The 19340-nt window shown below is 40.5% G+C and overlaps 1 protein-coding gene across 18 annotated transcripts in view; it reads left to right on the top strand.

Annotated features, from left to right (window-relative positions):
- ATXN7L1 (ataxin 7 like 1) overlaps positions 1–4587 on the top strand; it is a 261228-nt gene extending 256641 nt beyond the window's left edge. For 12 of the 18 annotated variants that reach the window (XR_011256664.1, XR_011256663.1, XM_069587856.1 and 9 more), the window contains one exon: positions 1072–4587. Coding sequence is in view for 16 of the 18 variants with exons in the window: in XM_069587856.1 (XP_069443957.1) it covers positions 1072–1113 (42 nt within the window). In the remaining 2 variants the exon portion in view is untranslated. The remainder of the gene's footprint in view (positions 1–1071) is intronic. The other 6 variants (XM_069587857.1, XM_069587854.1, XM_069587869.1 and 3 more) reach the window with 1 other exon arrangement.
- Positions 4588–19340: the final 14753 nt, after the last annotated feature.

Here is a 19340-nt window from a genome sequence, read left to right as displayed (position 1 = left end):
TTTATAAACTTGAGGTGTGTAAACAGTGTAGATGTGATTTTCTCCAGTGGAGTGTGTGCACGTCCTGGGGAGGCCAGGGAGGGTTGTACATGATGGGAAAAAAATATGTGTATGGCTGTTACATTGTCTTAGAAGTGCCATATGTGTCATAGATACAAAATTACAGTGTTTTTCTGCACTTTGTTTTTTCCCCACAGACCTTGGGTGGAGTGTGGGTGAAGGTTAATAGGGAACAGTTTGTATCCTCAGATCAGGGAGTGCATCTCCAGCAGTTTGAGTCATTTGTGGTGGGGTTTGCACTGAGCACCTGCAGCCCATCCTCTGTACTAGGATGAAGGAAGGGCTCCAGGAATCTGCCTGTTGATAGCAGGCCTCCTGAAAGGGTTGCAAGGTGTGCCTGGAGACTCCACTTTGACCCTTTGCAGGCACCTGTGCCATCACCAGTTCCAGGCACAACAGCTGGAAACCCACAGTGGGGTTTAACAGACAGCCTAACTGAATGTAACAATAACACCAACACCTCTCTCTTGTTGAGCTCTTCCTCTGTAGGTGCTGTGCTCTGCCCCTCACATACATTACATACGTTTCAACCTTTTAACAAACTGGTCTTGTTGGGGACAAAATGTCATTTTGCAGATGAAGGTGAAGGAACTTGAACCAAACCTGTATAATCAAAGCCTTTATGCTTAGCCCAGCACTATATTTTCCTCCTTGGGTAATTCTCCATGCTCTCTGTGGGTTAGCTAGGAAAAGATGGACAGAAAAACAAAACAAAGAAGACAGATCAGCTATCCTAGTCCTCCCTCCTGGAGAGGAGCCCCGTGAATCTTCAGGATTTGTCCCTGTGCTTTCCTCCACAGCTGGGATCTTTGTGGCTACCTTCCATTTACCGAGTCCTTTGCTTCAGTCACCTCATTGGCTCATGACAGCTGGCTTTTGCTGAAGGCAGGAAGTGGCATGGTGTCCTTTTTATTATAGATGAGGAAATGAGGCTATCTTTTTGAACTCTTGTAGGTAACCCCAAATGTATGTTTTTGAAACAAGCTTTTTCTTTTTTCTTTTCTTTCCTAGAAGAACACAAACAGAACGGGCAGGATAAGGACTCTTCCATAACAAGACTCTGAAGCCAATTCCAAACCAATGCCTGGCCACGGGACCCCACCCCAGCCAGAAGAGGGAGGGGAGTGGGCAGTGGGGGAGAGGCTGTTTCCTGTGCCCTACATGTGGCTCTGGCCTTTCTTCTTTTTTTAATTGACCAATTTTTAGTTTTGGGGCAAAAAGAAAAAGGCAAAAGAACGTGAATTTGAGATTTACAGAAAACAAGTACCAGTGTTTTGTTTCCGTTCTTTCATTTGCCATGTGTATACCTTCTTCTAAGTTTGGAGTCATTCATCTAGCTTCTGATGTTGCTACTGCGTCATTTTGCTCCAGCCACAAGAGCAGACATTGCAGAATGTCTGTTCCTGGTTGGCCTCGTCTGAAACTCTTGAACTTGAGCACGTTCAGTGCTCCTTTCCTTGGGCTCTTCCATCTTTCCCTCCCGTCCCCTCCTGCCTGCCACTCTCTGGGTCCCCACTGGCCATCAGAGGAACAAGCTCTCATACTTCCCCTCTGGACAGCGTGTTGATGGGGGAGGGGCTTTGCTGGGGAGCCTCCTGTGTTTGGGGAGCAGAGAGCTGGAGGGTGGGCCAAGTGTCCCCATCAGGTTTCTAGGGAAGCATAATAGCAGGAACCAGACGCAAAGCTGAGAACAGCAGCATTTAATGATGGGGCTCACTCAGTACCACTGTGTAGCTGTGCAGCTCACAGATGTACTGGGTTAGGGACAGGGGCAGCAACAGACCTACAAGGTTGCAGGAAGAATGGTGTGGGGGTAGGAAAAGACATCCTCAAAAGATGGTGGGAATTGGGTAACTGTGATCATCTGAGCTTGTTAGGCCTGCATGCTACACAATCCCTCCCAGAGCACCGTGTCCAAGGGCATAAAGCCGAGCAAGTCACTGGGGGGAAGAATTCCAGGGAAAGGGGCACAAGACCTCAGGAAGCCACTCAGGAGGCGGAATGGTACCCAGGGCAGTGGAAGTTCTCAAGCTGCCCTCTGGGGCTTGAAAAGAGGAGAAAAGCAGGACCAGAAGAAAGGGCTTGAGGGAAAACTGCTGTGGAGGGTTAATTGCCAAACCCCTGTTGAGAATAAATACTAACATTGCCCACCCACCACCATGCCCTTGGCCAGAGGCCCCCATTCCAACACAGCCACCCAGGAAAGAATGGTAAGGCCACCACTTATGGAGAAGAGCCAGAAGGGAGAAGCCGGAGGCCTGCAGCTACGAAACTGTTCACACTGGAGTTCTGAAAGAAACAATACCATAAGCTCTAATTGGGAATTGTAATCAGGAAAGGAATTCCCCATATAAAAATAGGTGTTCTGTGCTATGAATCATGTAACTTTGTGTACAGTATAATGGAAGAGATACTAGGAGTTTTTGCTTCATCCGTAAGTCAGATATGAATGCCAGTTTTGCCGCTGGGTGTAAACCCTCATCCCTACCCTAAAGTTTTCTTTCCCATTCCCTCCAAACCCAAAGATCAGACTACTGTTAAATTTCACCATATGATTCGATTTTGCAAAGACGGGAGGCAAGCGGAGTGATTTGCATCAATGGAATTGCACTGACAGTGTTTCTTAATAGGATTACTAAAGTTTTTAATATAAAATGATTTTTTTAAAAATCAGGAGTTGATATTAGGTACTAGGACATTAGTTCAGATGAATTCATTTTTATTTCTACAGTGTTAAAAGTGCACTTATATGCTTGTTTATTTCCATCTTGGGAAAAAAAGACTGCAAATTGAAGGGAAGATTGTTACTTTTTCTTTTTTAAAAAAAAAGGTTAAGGCAGATTTTAAGACTTATAAATGTTTAAGAAATTATAAACAAGGTTAGACCCTTTGAAAAAAGTTTAGAAGATATTCTTAAAGTAAATTTTTATAGTGTTAATTTTGTAATAATTTATGTTTTACTATATTACAGAGCTAACTGACCAGAATAGTTTCAGAAACAATATGAAACTTAGGAAAGTTGAAGCAATGTTTATATTTTTAAAATGTTCTTTGAATTATGTTTTTATTGTACATTTCTTCAGACTGAAAAGTATGTACATATCTTTGTTATTTTTGCACAATTTTTGTCTCGTTCAGTTTTAGAAGTCTGTTGTTTTTTTTTTTAAATAATTTATTTTGAGTTGTAATACTTGCAGGAGTGAAAACAAAAAAAAATCTCAGCAACAAAATAACCCTCTGATTTACAAACTCTTACACTCAAGAGGGAAAACAAAGGTTGAGAGATTAAGTGGCTGCTTCTGAGAAATAATGTCTCGACAGGGACTAAAGGAGCAATTCAATGGATTTTAAACATTTTAGCTCTCTACATCTTGAATTGCAAGCTGGAATTAAGAGGCTCCCCACTGAATGCTGCTTACTTGGTGAAAGACTGGCTCTGACCAAGGTGAGGACATTTCTGGAAACTGAGCAAAAAGGGAAAACCCACGGTGTTTCTTCCTTCACAGTCAGCTACAGGTTTACTTTATAATGATGTATTCAAAACTCACAGCTTGAAAAATGGAATGCAAATAAAAGGTTTTCTTTCAGTTTGTTTGGATGGAGTTCAACTGGACCAGCCTATAAAGCATTATTGGGGGAATATCCTTTGGGTACTTCTGTTCTGCACACCCCACTCAGCCCTCTCTCCTAGCCCCTTGACTGCACACACCCCCATCTGCCTGAAGATCTTGTGACTTGTCGCCAGCCATAGAGGCTCGAAAGCTCTGGTTGTTAAAGCGTTAACGCAATGCATAGACCTGTCAGCCATAAAAAAAAGCGACCTGGATAACTTGTATGCCTTCTTTTGTATCAATGTACCAATTGTAAATAATGCTGATCAACCTTTGTAGAGAATAGTTTATACAGCATATTCTATTATTGCTGATTCTCAGTGAACTCTTGTTTTAAAAAAGGAAAAAAAAGAAATTTTCTATTTACACCTTCTATTTTGTTATGCTGTCAGCCCATGGCACTTTAACAAAACTCTGTGGGTTTTATGTAGCTGGTCAGTCATGGGGTATATTCAATAACTGTTGTTGCACAGAGGAGAATTTGCACCTGCTCATTTGTCCTTTCCTACTACCAATTTTAGAACCTTTTCCAGAAATTTTGAAGAAAGCATGTCCAAACATTCTAAACAGATGCCACACTTGTGGAGTGGGTTTCTTTTCTACGGTCCATATTTTGTAACACTAAGTATTTTCCTTCTTTGTCCCGCACCTTTATGTATTAGCACTATCAGATAGAATTCATTCCATGCCTGTGATAATGTAAGCAGAATAAATGTCTAAAGTAGGTGTAAATAGTAAATTCTATGGCTTACAGTTTTAAAAAGGAAAGAACAAACATGTATCTATTGATACTGCCGTGGTGCAGCACCAGGCCTGGAGACATTCTCCAGTGAGCGATTGTATTTTTTTTTCTTTTGCCTTTTTTTTTTTTTTTGTAACATGGCTTTGTAAATAAAATAATTTATATGTTTGTAAATCAACGTCTTTGGGTTTTCATAAAATGTAGATTTAGGGTATTGCTTTTTATTCTTCTGGGTGTATGTGTCCTCACCAGATAAGCCTTCCTGCCAGAACCCACATTTAAGGTGTAGAAGAGAGAGTTCATTCAACAGGTATTTATGGAGCATCCCATTTGTGGCGGCCTCTGAGCTAGGCACTCTGCTCAGTGATGAGAAACAGATGCAGTCCCAGATGCTTTCTGAAGGCACCGGTAGGGGAGATGGTACATAAATACATGATAAGATGCATTATTACAGACTGTGGCAAATGGGAGAAAGATCTGAGTTCTATGATAGAGAATAACAGGAGAAACCAATGTAAAATGGATTGAGGGGGTGGTTTGCAATCAAGGAGTTCCTCTGAGAAAGTGAGCTGAAGACTGTGTCAGGGAGATAATCCCAGGCAGAGCTGGGTCACAGTGGGAAAAGTCTGGTAGATTCTTGAAGACTAAAGAAGACAGAACAGGGAAAGGGATGGGCAGAGCAAGGAAAGGACGGACAGAAGGTGTGGCAAGGTCACAAAAGGCCTCATAGTTTGGATTTCTATGCTCAATTCAGTGGGAATCCTTTGAAGGGTTTTACATAAGGGCATGATGTGATCTGATCTGTTGAAGGATCTCTAACTGCTGTGTAGAGAATCCATCAGAAGTTGTTACAAGAGACCCAGTGAGACATTGTGTTCTTGTGGTTCCACAATGGTGATAGTATATACTAAAAAAAAGTGAATGGATTCAAGATCCATTTTACATGTTAAATTGATGAGACATGCTTAGGAATTGGATGTGAGAGGAAGGAAAAGAATGACTCCCAGGTTTCTGGCAGAGCAATTGTATTGGGTAGAGATGCCATTTCTTCAGAAGTAGAAAACCAGAGGAAGAACAGGATTTGGGGAGGGGGCAAAAGAAACGTTTCATGGAAATAAAGAACTATGTTTTGCATGTTTATGTTTGTTCATGTGTGATATTACTATGGAACCGCTAAGCTGCTACGGGAGCTCTCAGCAGGGGTAAGCTGGAGGCATCAATTTGGGAATCTTTGTTATATAGATGATATTTAGAGCCACAGGTATATGTGTGATTACTTGAGAGAATGTAGGGGAAGAAGAGCAGGCATTTAGAGGTTAGGTGGGAACAGAAAAGCTCACAAAGAACCCAAAGAGGAAGCACTCACAAAGAGAAGAGAGAGAACCCAACAAGTAGTAGTTCCCTGGAAACTAGGGCTAGAGGATGCTTCACGCAAGGAAGAGTCAGCTGAGTTTACTGTTGCAAAAGGAAGAGAGAGATGGTATTGAGTCTGAGGTACTGCAACATGGAGGTCATTCGTGACTATTAATCTAGGTCTGTCGTAACGAATTGCTACAACTTGGTGGCCTAAAAGAACATGAATTCTTTCTCTCAGAGTTCTGATGACCAGAGGTTCAAAATCAAGCAGGGTTGCAGTCCCTCAAAAGGCTGTGGAGGAGATTCCTTCACAGCCTCTTCTGGTTTCTAGTGATGGCTTACAATCCTTGCCATTCCTTGGCTTGTAGACTCATCAATCCCATCTCTGCCTCCTTCACATGGCTTTCTGCTCTGATTCTCCTGGGTTTCAAGTCTCCTATGGCTTTTCTCTTATAAGGACATCTGTCCATGGACTTAAAGTAAAGTGAAGTGAAGTCGCTCAGTTGTGTCCGACTCTTTGCGACCCCATGGACTGTAGCCCACCAGGCTTCTCCATCCATGGGATTCTCCAGGCAAGAATACTGGAGTGGGTTACCATTTCCTTCTCCAGGGTATCTTCCCAACACAGGGATCAAACCCAGGTCTCCCTCATTGGAGGCAGACGCTTTAACCTCTGAGCCACCAGGGAAGCCCTAAGGCGCACCCTAAATCCTGGATGATATCCTCTCAAGATACGTAACATAGTTACATCATTTTCCAAATAATTCATACCCAACAGGTTCTAAGGGTTACAACTTGGACACAGTGACCATAGCAAAGCAGGAGTGATGAAGTGGAAGTGTCAGGAAATTCAGTTGTGTAGACAAGTCTTAAGGTTAGAAGGCACAAGTGAGTGTTTAGATTTTGTTTCTTGTGTTTTTCAAGGGAGAAGGATCCAGATTGTGATTCATATGCTGCTGAGGCTGGAACAATAGAAGGGAGAGGTTGAAGAAGCAGAAAAAAGGGGTGATTTTTTAAAAAGATTTTTTTGATGTGGAGCATTTTCCAATACTGCTTCTGTTTCTAGTTTTTGTTTTCTGGCCACAAGGCATGTGGGATTCCAGCTCCCGAAAAGGGAGTCAAATCCACAACCCCTGCCTTGGAAGGTGAAGTCTTAACCACCGAACCACCAGGGAAGTCCCATTTTTTTTTTAAGGGATGTTTTTGAAAAGGCAAGAGGAAAGCGAATTTGAACATGTGTGGAGGTATTAGCTTTTGCGGTGCACAAAGATCAGCCGAGGTGTATTAAAAATTGTAAGAGCTTATCTGTGCAAAAATGGGATTCAAGTCAGGCAGCGCCAAACCAGAAGTGGTTAGGAGCTCCACCAACAGGAGCTGGGAAGAGATTTTTATAAAGAAAGGGTGGACGGAAAGTATTGATTGGCTATAGCTTAAAGCCTTGTTGGCTATTTGTGATTGACTGTGCCTAGCATTTTGATTTTGTAACCTTGAGACATTTACAGACTTAGATACTGATTTGCTTACATAGGCCCCTAGGGCATTAGAGCATCTCAGTCTAATGGCCTCTTTGTTTAATTAATTTAACAGTAGTCAGGGGGACACTTCCTCCAGGGAAAAGGGGAAGAAGTCAGCTTCTAGATTCACTGCTGGCAAGATGAGAGAATCCCCATCTGATGGCTTCCACTTTCTCACTGACCATAGGCAAGCCAGGTGTGCCTGAGATCTCAAAAGAAGTTTGAGAAGAGTAAAGAGAGAATGAAATAGTTACTAATGAAACCAGATTACCGCACAGTATTGACAGCATATTTATGATTCCTGATCAAAGCACAGCCCTAACAAGGAGATGACAGTCTTGGAGAGTTGTTTGAGCACATCAAGGGCAGAGCAAGGCCCCTTGGAGTCAACACTCTCAGGCAAACCGTGGCACATCTTGTTTTGCCTCAGACTGAAGTGTGAATATTTTTGTACAGAAGAGGAAAAAAACAGAGGAAGCCCATTGACATTGCACATAAAGGTATAATTTTATTATCCATAGGCATGAAATGTCAGTGTAGTGTATCTAGCACCAAAGACATCATTTATCCCTTGGTCCTGAGCTTTGTCTGTGACTGGCTATCCATCACTGATCTGGCTTGAGTGACTTCTAACTTCATTCTGAAAGGAGCCTAGACATCCTGGAACTCTGAGAAGTCTCTCTCAAAATTAGTCATAAGCTTGGAGAATCAATGTGAAAACAGGAGGTAATCTTTTTAAATTTTATTTATTTGACTGCTTTGGGTGTTGGATCATGTAGGATCTCCTTGCAGTGTGCGCTCTACAGTGTGCAGGCTCAGTAGTTGTGTCCTGAAGGCTTCAGTAGTTCTGGTGCTTGGGCTTCGTTGCTCTGTGGATGTGGGATCTTAGTTCCCCAACCAGGAATGGAACTCATGTCCCTGCCTTGCAAGGCAGAGTCTCAACCACTGGGCCACCAGGGAAGTCCTGGAAGTAATCTTGAAGACTCTCTAATGCAAGGGAGGAAACTGAGACACAGGTCAAATGAGGTATCAGAGGCACATAGCTGGGCTGACAGGCAAGCCTGTCCTCCCTTCAATCTGGTTCTCTTTCCATTGTAGTTCCTTGCCTCCTGTAGAAATAAACACCTGCAGATGTTTCTTCCTAAGCCACTGTAGATATTTCCATAAAGGCATTTTACAGTTCTGTGTATCTCCTAGTTGGTTTACTCAGGTCTCTGGAATTTTACAATACTACAGTATTTTTTCTCCTTTTTGATTTTTCCCATTAGTCAATAACTACTTGCCTAGTGGGTTATCTCTTGCTTTCTGATCTGGGACTATTCCAGAATATCAGGTTTAAGATATCCATGTCACTGAGCGAAGTTCCCAGGAATGTATTTCAATAAGTTTATTTTCTCTTCATTACATCTTCATAAGCCGTTCAACTCAAAAAGTAAATGAGGAAGGTGTAAAGAAGCTGAACGCCTCTAACACCCAATCAGTCCCAGACAAGTCTGAATCATTGCAGAATCATGCTGGAAGCCAATAGTTCAGGGGTGCTGCATTTGTTGTGACAGTTGAAATCACAAATCTGATCTAAGGTCACTAACACTGGAAAAGGTCTCTCAATTTTAAAAAATTCTGTAACTTTTCTGGGTAGCGCCTTTTGCCTTTAAACAGTTCAGTAAATTTTTAAAGCAGCAGCAGCCTCACAAAAGTGTTTGCATCTTCAGGTACCTGGGCTGCCTGCTCACTGGGCAGCTGCTGTGAAAGTAGGAGCTTATGTGCTTTGTGTTAGGGTTTTCGTTTTCTCTCCACCCACTTCACTTCCCTGTTTGATTTCCTAGCAGGTCTTATCACTAACCCCTTCCTCTACCCCCCCACCCCAAATCTCTCCAGTGTTCCTGAATAATCCAGATACAGTGTAGGGGGACACAGGAAGAGGGTAACATTTCTGGCACATTGTTGGAATAGGGTGAAGGCAGAGCCTCACAGAAGTGAAGAAAATGGAGAGAGAAAAAAAAAAACAACATGATTCTGGAGCTTTTCCTTTGGAAAGGATAAGATGCATGTTTTTGTTTTTGTTTGCAATTTTTATAAGTTTTTTTCTGTCCAGCCCAATAAACTGAGAAGGTTTGGATCTGGACTAGATGCATAGCACTGCGCCTGACTGACTGCTGGAGGACATGCTAGAGAGGGTACCTCCCGTAGGGCTCACCTTCCAACACTTGGAGGATGTTCCTGCCAGGTCCGTGCTGAGCCCAGCATTGTTCAACATTTTAATTAATGAATTGGCATTCAAAGTAACCTTGGTGAATTAAAGCCATGAATACAAACAGACAGATTTATAGAATAGATGTTACCTTTGGGGCCACAGGGGAAGATTCTGATGCTAGAAATGTTCTGTATCTTGACCTGAATATAATCATGGGTGAAATATTTATCAGGTTGTGTACTTAACGATTTGCTCATTTTACCATGCACTTTTAAATGTAAAAGTTTACACACAGAAAAGGTAAAGGGCAAACTTGGAGTGATAATTGTCTTTGCAGAAAGAAGAAAGTTAGCTGGTGGTTTGAGGAGAATACTAATAAGCCCATTTTCTCCCCAGCCCCTCCAGAAGCAGTAGGCACCTCAGCGGAGGGGTGCACAGTGGGTTGAAAATAGGGGAGAGGGGCTTGAAATCTCACATGAAGTTGTCAGAACCCTCGAGACCCCTTCACCTCCCACATGCAGCCAAGTGGCTATTTTCTCTCCACCCCTAGCAGGAGACTAAAGGGTTATTTTCTGGAAAAACTGAATTGGAAGCCAAGATTCAGGATCCACAGAGACCGGTCCAACAGAGAAAGTTGTCTTGGGGTGGGATAGGGGATGAAATGAGGCAGAAGATTGTCTCTTCTCATCATAAATTGTAGAATTTTTAGTTTGTTACAAAATTGTGTGTGTAGGTGTTGCTTCGATATTTTTAAATTTTAGGTAAGTATATTGTCAGGACGCCTACACAATGATGAACTATATGGGAGCCATTAGATGATCTCACTGTTGTGTGTCCAGAGTACAGTGTTTGGCTCTGGACTTGGCAGCTTATAAACACTGAAATCAGGACCAGAGCAAAGCGGTCAAAGTAATCAAATACAGTTGATGGCAGTGAATAGTTGTGGAATACACTGTCCTAAAGATGGCTGAAAATGGAAGGCTTGGGATGGCTTTAAAAACAATTCTCCTTCATAGAGGGACTTTCCCAAAGGCTATCTTGTGCTGGTAGAGTTTGGCGTGGATTACCGTATGAGTTACATTGACATGCTGATGCTCTTTCATTCAAAAAACATCTATATCTCATGTTTCCTTGGACTTCAAATTTATCTGTAGGATCCTCTTAAAGGACTGTGTTATTCAGTGTTTGGATCCTAAAACAGTAGCAAGCATACTGTTGGCATACAATAGATGTTTACTGAGTTAAATGATGGAGTGGTGTGCTGATGGTAAATGTTGAACATCCAACTTTAGTGGTGGCAGGGGAAGCATTTGCTGATTTCTGTGGTGTTAACACACCCACTATGAGTGAATTCAAGCTACCAGCATGACCTCTCCGAATGCAGAAGGGGAAGAGAAGTGCACGTGAGCCCCCATGAGGCTGGGCAAGCCAGCTCCAGCGTACAGTGACTTTGGCCAATGCAGAAGACATACTCATGACCAGCAATGCTATATCAATTCATGTTAAACTATAAGAAATAATCTAATCCATTAGTCAGGCCAACAAGGAGAATTTACTATCAGTTGGAAATAACCAACATTCATATCAACAATTTCTTACCATTTTTAAGTTTTGTTTTAAACTTATCCCTGCTTGAAAAGGGCATTGAGGCAAAGTGGATGCCTTAGTTTCCAAAATAATATCCAAGCAATTGTCTTTCTTGTGTAAGCAATCCCCACTCTGTGGGCTGTGCTCCAAGTATTTCATTTGGAACCTAATATTTTCCTCCACTTAAATGTAAAATCAAGAGTGATTAGGTTGCAGGACAGCCCACAAAAGCCCATAGAGTCCACAAAGCACCTGAAGTCTGATGTCAGTGCAGGGGTGTAATTTTGAGAAATGTGTCCTCAGTTCCGACTGGGGAAGACAGGATTGTATGCCGCCTGGCTGCTATCCCAGCCATGAGAGACCACTTCCTGCCACCCTGCCATCTGCCAACTGCCAAGTGCTAGGAGAGTAAAGACTTCTGGCCTATACCCTGAGCAGACTTCTAGCTCTAAGCCATACCTGCACTGCTCTGACATCAAGAAAACAGCTAACAGGACAGGAATTCCCCTGACGGTGGTAGTAGTGGTGATGGTGGTGGTGGGAGAGGGAGGAGGGGTAAACTAATAATATTACTGATTATGTGTTCCACATCTTTTCCCATTTAATCCTTGCAATAATTCTATGAGGTTGGTAAGATTATTACCCCCATTTCACAGATGAGAAAACTGCAGTAGCTGAGAGGTCAAGTAATTTGATCCAAGATCACACAGTTAGTAAATGAAGAAGCCTCTTGGTAAAGGGTCCTTAACTTCCCAAGTAAGCTGTGTAAACAGATCCTCTGAGGTCATCCTTCACAGAAATAATTTAGAAGCTCAAAGAATGTTGTTCCTAAGTTCTGTTCTGGGCCTCAATTTGATGGACCTAATGAAAGCTTAAAAAGAGCTAGTTGAATGCTAACAAGTATGAAAGGGGAAATTAACAATAACACAATAATAGTGGGAGAATTTAATACCCCACTCACACCTATGGATAGATCAACTAAACAGAAAATTAACAAGGAAACACAAACTTTAAATGATGCAATAGACCAGTTAGACCTAGTTGATATCTATAGGACATTTCACCCCAAAACAATGAATTTCACCTTTTTCTCAAGCACACACGGAAACTTCTCAAGGATAGATCACATCCTGGGCCATAAATCTAGCCTTGGTAAATTCAAAAAAATTGAAATCATTCCAAGCATCTTTTCTGACCACAATGCAGTAAGATTAGATCTCAATTACAGGAGAAAAACTATTAAAAATTCCAACATATGGAGGCTGAACAACACGCTGCTGAATAACCAACAAATCACAGAAGAAATCAAAAAAGAAATCAAAGTATGCATAGAAATGAATGAAAATGAAAACACAACAACCCAAAACCTGTGGGACACAGTAAAAGCAGTGCTAAGGGGAAAGTTCATAGCAATATAGGCATACCTCAAGAAACAAGAAAAAAGTGAAATAAATAACCTAACTCTACACCTAAAGCAATAGAAAAGGAAGACATGAAGAACCCCAGGTTAGTAGAAGGAAAGAAATCTTAAAAATTAGGGCAGAAATAAAAGCAAAAGAAACAAAAGAGACTATAGCAAAAATCAACAAAGCCAAAAGCTGGTTCTTTGAAAGGATAAATAAAACTGACAAACCATTAGCCAGACTCATCAAGAAACAAAGGGAGAAAAATCAAATCAATAAAATTAGAAATGAAAATGGAGAGATCACAACAGACAACACAGAAATACAAAGGATCATAAGAGACTACTATCAGCAATTATATGCCAATAAAATGGACAACGTGGAAGAAATGGACAAATTCTTAGAAAAGTACAACTTTCCAAAACTGAACCAGGAAGAAATTAAAAACCTTAAGAGACCCATCACAAGCACGGAAATGGAAACTGTAATCAGAAATCTTCCAGCAAACAAAGCCCAGGTCCAGACAGCTTCACAGCTGAATTCTACCAAACATTTAGAGAAGAGCTAATGCCTATCCTACTCAAACTCTTTCAGAAAATTGCAGAGGAAGGTAAACTTCCAAACTCTTTCTATAAGGCCACCATCACCCTAATACCAAAACCTGACAAAGATGCCACAAAAAAAGAAAACTACAGGCCAATATCACTGATGAACATAGATGCAAAAATCCTTAACAAAATTCTAGGAATCAGAATCCAGCATCACATTAAAAAGATCATACACTATGACCAAGTGGGCTTTATCCCAGGGATGCAAGGATCCTTCAATATCTGCAAATCAATCAATGTAACACACCGCATTAAGAAATGGAAAAATAAAAGCCATATGATTATCTCAATAGATGCAGAGAAAGCCTTTGACAAAATTCAACATCAACATCATTTATGGTAAAAACTCTCCAGAAAGCAGGAATAGAAGGAACATTAAAAGCTATATATGACAAACCCACAGCAAACATTATCCTAAATGGTGAAAAATTGAAAGTATTTCCCCTAAAGTCAGGAACAAGACAAGGGTGCCCACTTTCACCACTACTATTCAACATAGTTTTGGAAGTTTTGGCCACAGAAATCAGAGCAGAAAAAGAAATAAAAGGAATCCAAATTGGAAAAGAAGAAGTAAAACTCTCACATGATGATGTGATCCTCTACATAGAAAACCCTAAAGACTCCACCAGAAAATTACTAGAGCTAATCAAAGAATATAGTCAAGTTGCAGGATATAAAATCAACACACAGAAATCCCTTGCATTCCTATACACTAATAATGAGAAAATAGAAAGAGAAATTAAGGAAACAATTCCATTCACCATTGCAACAAAAAGAATAAAATACTTAGGAATATGTCTACCTAAAGAAACTAAAGACCTATATATAGAAAACTATAAAACACTGGTGAAAGAAATCAAGAGGACACTAATAAATGGAGAAATATACCATGTTCATGGAACGGAAGAATCAATATAGTGAAGATGAGTATACTACCCAAAGCAATCTATAGATTCAACATAATCCCTATCAAGCTACCAACGGTATTTTTCATAGAGTTAGAACAAATAATTTCACAATTTGTATGGAAATACAAAAAACCTCGAATAGCCAAAGCAATCTTGAGAAAGAAGAATGGAACTGGAGGAATCAACCTGCCTGACTTCAGGCTCTACTACAAAGCCACAGTAATCAAGACAGTATGGTACTGGCACAAAGACAGAAATATAGATCAATGGAACAAAATAGAAAGCCCAGAGATAAATCCACGTACCTATGGACACCTTATCTTTGACAAAGGAGGCAAGAATATACAATGGATTAAAGACAATCTCTTTAACAAGTGATGCTGGGAAAACTGGTCAACCACTTGTAAAAGAATGAAACTAGAACACCTTCTAACACCATACACAAAAATAAACTCAAATTGGGTTAAAGATCTAAAGGTAAGACCAGAAACTATAAAACTCCTAGAGGAGAACGCAGGCAAAACTCTCTCTGATATAAATCACAGCAGGATCCTCTATGACCCACCTCCCAGAATATTGGAAATAAAAGCAAAAATAAACAAATGGGACCTAATTAAACTTAAACGCTTCTGCACAACAAAGGAAACTATAAGCAAGGTGAAAAGACAGCCTTCAGAATGGGAGAAAATAATAGCAAATGAAGCAACTGACAGACAACTAATCTCAAAAATATACAAGCAACTCCTGCAGCTCAATTCCAGAAAAATAAACGACCCAGTCAAAAAATGGGCCAAAGAACTAAATAGACATTTCTCCAAAGAAGACATACAGATGGCTAACAAACACATGAAAAGATGCTCAACGTCACTCATTATCAGAGAAATGCAAATCAAAACCACAATGAGGTACCATTTCACGCCAGTCAGAATGGCTGTGATCCAAAAGTCTACAAGCAATAAATGCTGGAGAGGGTGTGGAGAAAAAGGAACCCTCTTACGCTGTTGGTGAGAATGCAAACTAGTACAGCCACTATGGAGAACAGTGTGGAGATTCCTTAAAAAACTGGAAATAGAACTGCCTTATGACCCAGCAATCCCACTCCTGGGCATACATACTGAGGAAAGCAGAATTGAAAGAGACACATGTACCCCAATGTTCATCACAGCACTGTTTATAATAGCCAGGACATGGAAGCAACCTAGATGTCCATCAGCAGATGAATGAATAAGAAAGCTGTGGTACATATACACAATGGAGTATTACTCAGCCATTGAAAAGAATACATTTGAATCAGTTCTAATGAGGTGGATGAAACTGTAGCCTATTATACAGAGTGAAGTAAGCTAGAAAGAAAAACACCAATATAGTATACTAACACATATATATGGAATTTAGAAAGATGGTAATGATAACCCTGTATGCGAGACAGCAAAAGAGACACAGATGTATAGAACAGTCTTTTGGACTCTGTGGGAGAGGGTGAGGGTGGGATGATTTTGGAGAATGGCATTGAAACATGTATAATATCATATATGAAATGAATCGCCAGTCCAGGTTCGATGCATGATACTGGATGCTTGGGGCTGGTGCACTGAGATGACCCAGAGGGATGGTACGGGGAGGGAGGGGGGTTCAGGATGGGGAATATGTGTACACCTGTGGCAGATTCATGTTGATGTATGGCAAAACCAATACAATATTGTAAAGTAATTAACCTCCAATTAAAATAAATAAATTTATATAATAAATAAATAAAAGCAAATCTAAGAAAATTGCTAATTAAATGGTAAAATGTGAAAGTTTAAAAAAAAAGAGCTAGTTGGTGTGTTGGGGGCTAAATTTAGGCTTAGGGTATAATATGACATTCAGAAATGCAGAAGTAGCCTCCCAAATGAAACGGAACAGAAAAAAAGAAGAATTTGTGTAAAAACTGGTGAGATCTGAATGAGGTCTATACCTGAGTGAACAGTGTTGTATCTATGCTGATGTCCTTGTTTAACAAAAACAATGTTCTAACGTTATATAAGACATTATCATTGGGAGGAGCTGAAGGAGGATACACTGGAACTCTTTGTACTACTTTGCAACTTCTTGTGAATCTTAACTATTTTAGAGTTAAAAAATTTTTTTTGATGAAGTACTGTACAGGGTATACCAAAGCACCAGTTATCCCAATCTGCTCCTGGCACCCTTCATATTGTGGCCACACTGTTGATACTGTCTACATTTTCATGTTTTGTAAAATGAATTTAAGTTACTGTTTCAAGATATTTTTAGCATTTTTGCTCTTTTTAGGTCATTGAAGAATGAGGAAAGCTCCTGAGTAGATAATTGAGGCACTATCACAGATAGTTGAGCATTACCATTTCACAAAGACTGTAAGTTTGAGACCTGAGTTCCACAGAACCCTGTTTACCTGTTAAATCACAGTTATGAAGCTAAAATAGGCACCTGTGTTTGTCCCACCTGATACAAAGATTAATCTGATGTCACTACTAGACCATGTTCTGGTGGGTTTTTTTTTTAACTCCAAAAATGCAGCTCACCAATAAAGCAACTTGGTGAAAATGAAATTATCAGGTTCTAAATTATGTTTCCCTTAATATTTGCATAGTAGATACACCTTTAGTTTCTCCTACATTGACACACAGAACCAAGAATCTATAGCTCTTTTAAAGCTGCAACAAAGAATCTGAAAGGTTAACCAAAAAAAAAAAAAAAAAAACCACTTCTAATAGGAAATGAAGTAGGAACTCCTACTACATAGGCTGTAGACTATATTTAGTCCTGATTTCTGCCTTCTCATTTTAACAACGCTATCAAGATAATAATAGTGAACACTCATGTAGGTGTTCCTACATGCCTGGCATCATTTTTATCAGAGCTTTACATATATTAACTCAGTCCTGAAGACATCTTCTGTGAGGTAGATATACTGTCTCCATCCTGTCCTTGGGGAAACTGAGGAAGAGAATTTAGGTGTTTGGCCCAAGACCAAAACTGGGTTTTAAAATGAGGCAGTCTGGCTCCAGGGGCCCCTGCAGGACACTGCCTCACCACACACATGCTCAGAAAGTGGGTTTCGTGTTTTCTCCCTTTTCTTTAACAGCAATCAAAACTGCTAGACGAGACATCTATAACTTGTCCATGGTTGACACTGAAAATGGAGAGAAGGGGTTAGCCCACATTCTGCTCTGGCCAGTCATATCCCCACACTATCCCTTTTATATATACCCTCCCCCAGACAGACACACTAACCCTGAGCTCTAAGTCCAAGTTTACAGGCAGGTTGACAAGTCCATCCGCAACACCAAAGCCCAAACTCTTTATGTTTAGTGGTCCATAAATGGAGTGACCACATATTAAGTTGACCTGGGACATTCCCAGTTTTATGGTTGAAAGCTTCATGGCCACGGACCTCCACACACACATAGTTCTGAGCAAACCAGGACAGTTAGTTGGTCATTGTGTGCTCTAGAAACACTTGGGAAACTATTAAAAAGTTATGATGCCTGAGGTAGCCCTCCACCCTCTGGCCCCCAAAGCAATTATATCAGTCTCTGGGGGGTGAGGGAGGAGACACTATTTTTTAATGACTCCCCAGGAGCTTCTAGTGTTCTGGGTTGGTAGGGGCTGTGGGACTCTACCAACCATGAGCTGGAAGCATCGAGGCTGTCAGGACTCCTGATCAACATTTTCCAGACCGTTAGCTCAATTCTCACCAGCTGCTGTAATGTGGGGTCCACTAGGATCTTTAATAACAAGAGGAGCTTTTAATAATAAACAATTCAGGAATATAAAATGGCACAGGCACTTTGAGTAAACAGTTTGGCACTTTCTTAAAAAGTTAAACGTACACCTACCATATGAACCAGTTACTCCACTCTTAGCTATTTACTCAAGAGAAATGAAATCCTCTGTTCACATAAAGATCTGTCCGTGAACAGCCATTGCAGCTTTATTTGTAATAACTCCAAACTGAATGGAATCCAAATGTCCATCCACAGGTGAACAGATAAACAATTGTAATATATGCATCCTATGGAATCTTACTCAGCAATGAAGAGGAATGAAATATTTATACATGCAACAACATTGGTGAATCCCCAAAAATAATGTTGAATGAAAGACCAAAAAAAAAAAAAATAGACCAAATAATGGACAAAAAAAAAGGCCAAAAAAAAAAAAAGAATATATACTGTATGACTGTATTTATGTAAAATTTTACAAAATTTAACCTACAGTTACAGATAGCAGGTCAGTGATGCCTGGCAATAGGGGGTGGGGACAGGATTAAGGAGAAGTGAGAGGAAGGAACTAGAAAGGGACACAGGGTAACTTTGGGGGTTGAGAGCTATGTTCCTTATCTTGATGGTGATTTCATGATACATACATACATCAAAACTTATTCAAGAGTATACTTTAAATATGTGCAGCTTATCATGTTAATTATACCTCAATAAAGCTATTCAAATCAGCAACAACAAAACCACCACTATTCAGGTCCTTTCCCAATAGATTCAGTCTCCTGGACATGCAATGGAGCCCAAGCCTCAGTACTTTTTAAAGGACCATCAGTAGTTTCAAAGGTGGTTCAAATGTGCAATCCTGGTTGAAAACCACTGCCTTGATGCCTGCCACTGGTATTACTTGCCCCAAACCACTAAAAGGGTTTAATAATAATAAGGAGATGGAGGACAAATAGATGAAGAAGTGTGAGGATGATGATTAAAGAAGCCCAAATTGGCTTAAGAGATAACATTGACAGAGAACAGCTGAGTTCACTAGGTGGCGTCTGGACACTTCTGTTTAGCATGAGTTCCAGGGTAATTGAAGATTTGGGGCAGAGCTGCCTGAAGTATGTTAAGGGAGCAAGTGCTGAGCACACAAAAGCACCCAAAATTGTTGGAACAGAAAATAATCAGTGACTTGGGAAGACATCAGGAGGCCAAGTGTCATTTGAAGTTCTAGTGTCATTTGAGGGTCAAAGAGCATGACTGTTTATTCAGGGACTGAGTAACTTTGGAAGAGTAAGTAAATGAAGCTCTCAAGACCATATATCTTGAGCTTCGAGCACAGACCAGAGTCCCTGTGTCCAGAACACCAACATGGAGTCCTCAGTAGATTTTTTAAAATTGAGTACATATAAGGTATAAAAAATCATAATCCATTGAGCACCTGTGTATCCACGACTCAGGTAAAGAAATTTACCCTTATCTTCCTCAGGATATTGCTCGACAAACCCGTTCCCTTACCTCTTACCTCCAAGGCAAATACTATGCTGAATTTTTGTGTATTCCTTTGTATTGCTTAATTCCCTTAATTCCCTTGTATTTCTTAATAGATTTCCTACGTAG

This window comes from Ovis canadensis, chromosome 4 (genome assembly GCF_042477335.2).
Source record: "Ovis canadensis isolate MfBH-ARS-UI-01 breed Bighorn chromosome 4, ARS-UI_OviCan_v2, whole genome shotgun sequence".
NCBI lineage: Eukaryota > Metazoa > Chordata > Mammalia > Artiodactyla > Bovidae > Ovis > Ovis canadensis.
This window is presented reverse-complemented; position numbering and strand designations above follow the sequence as displayed.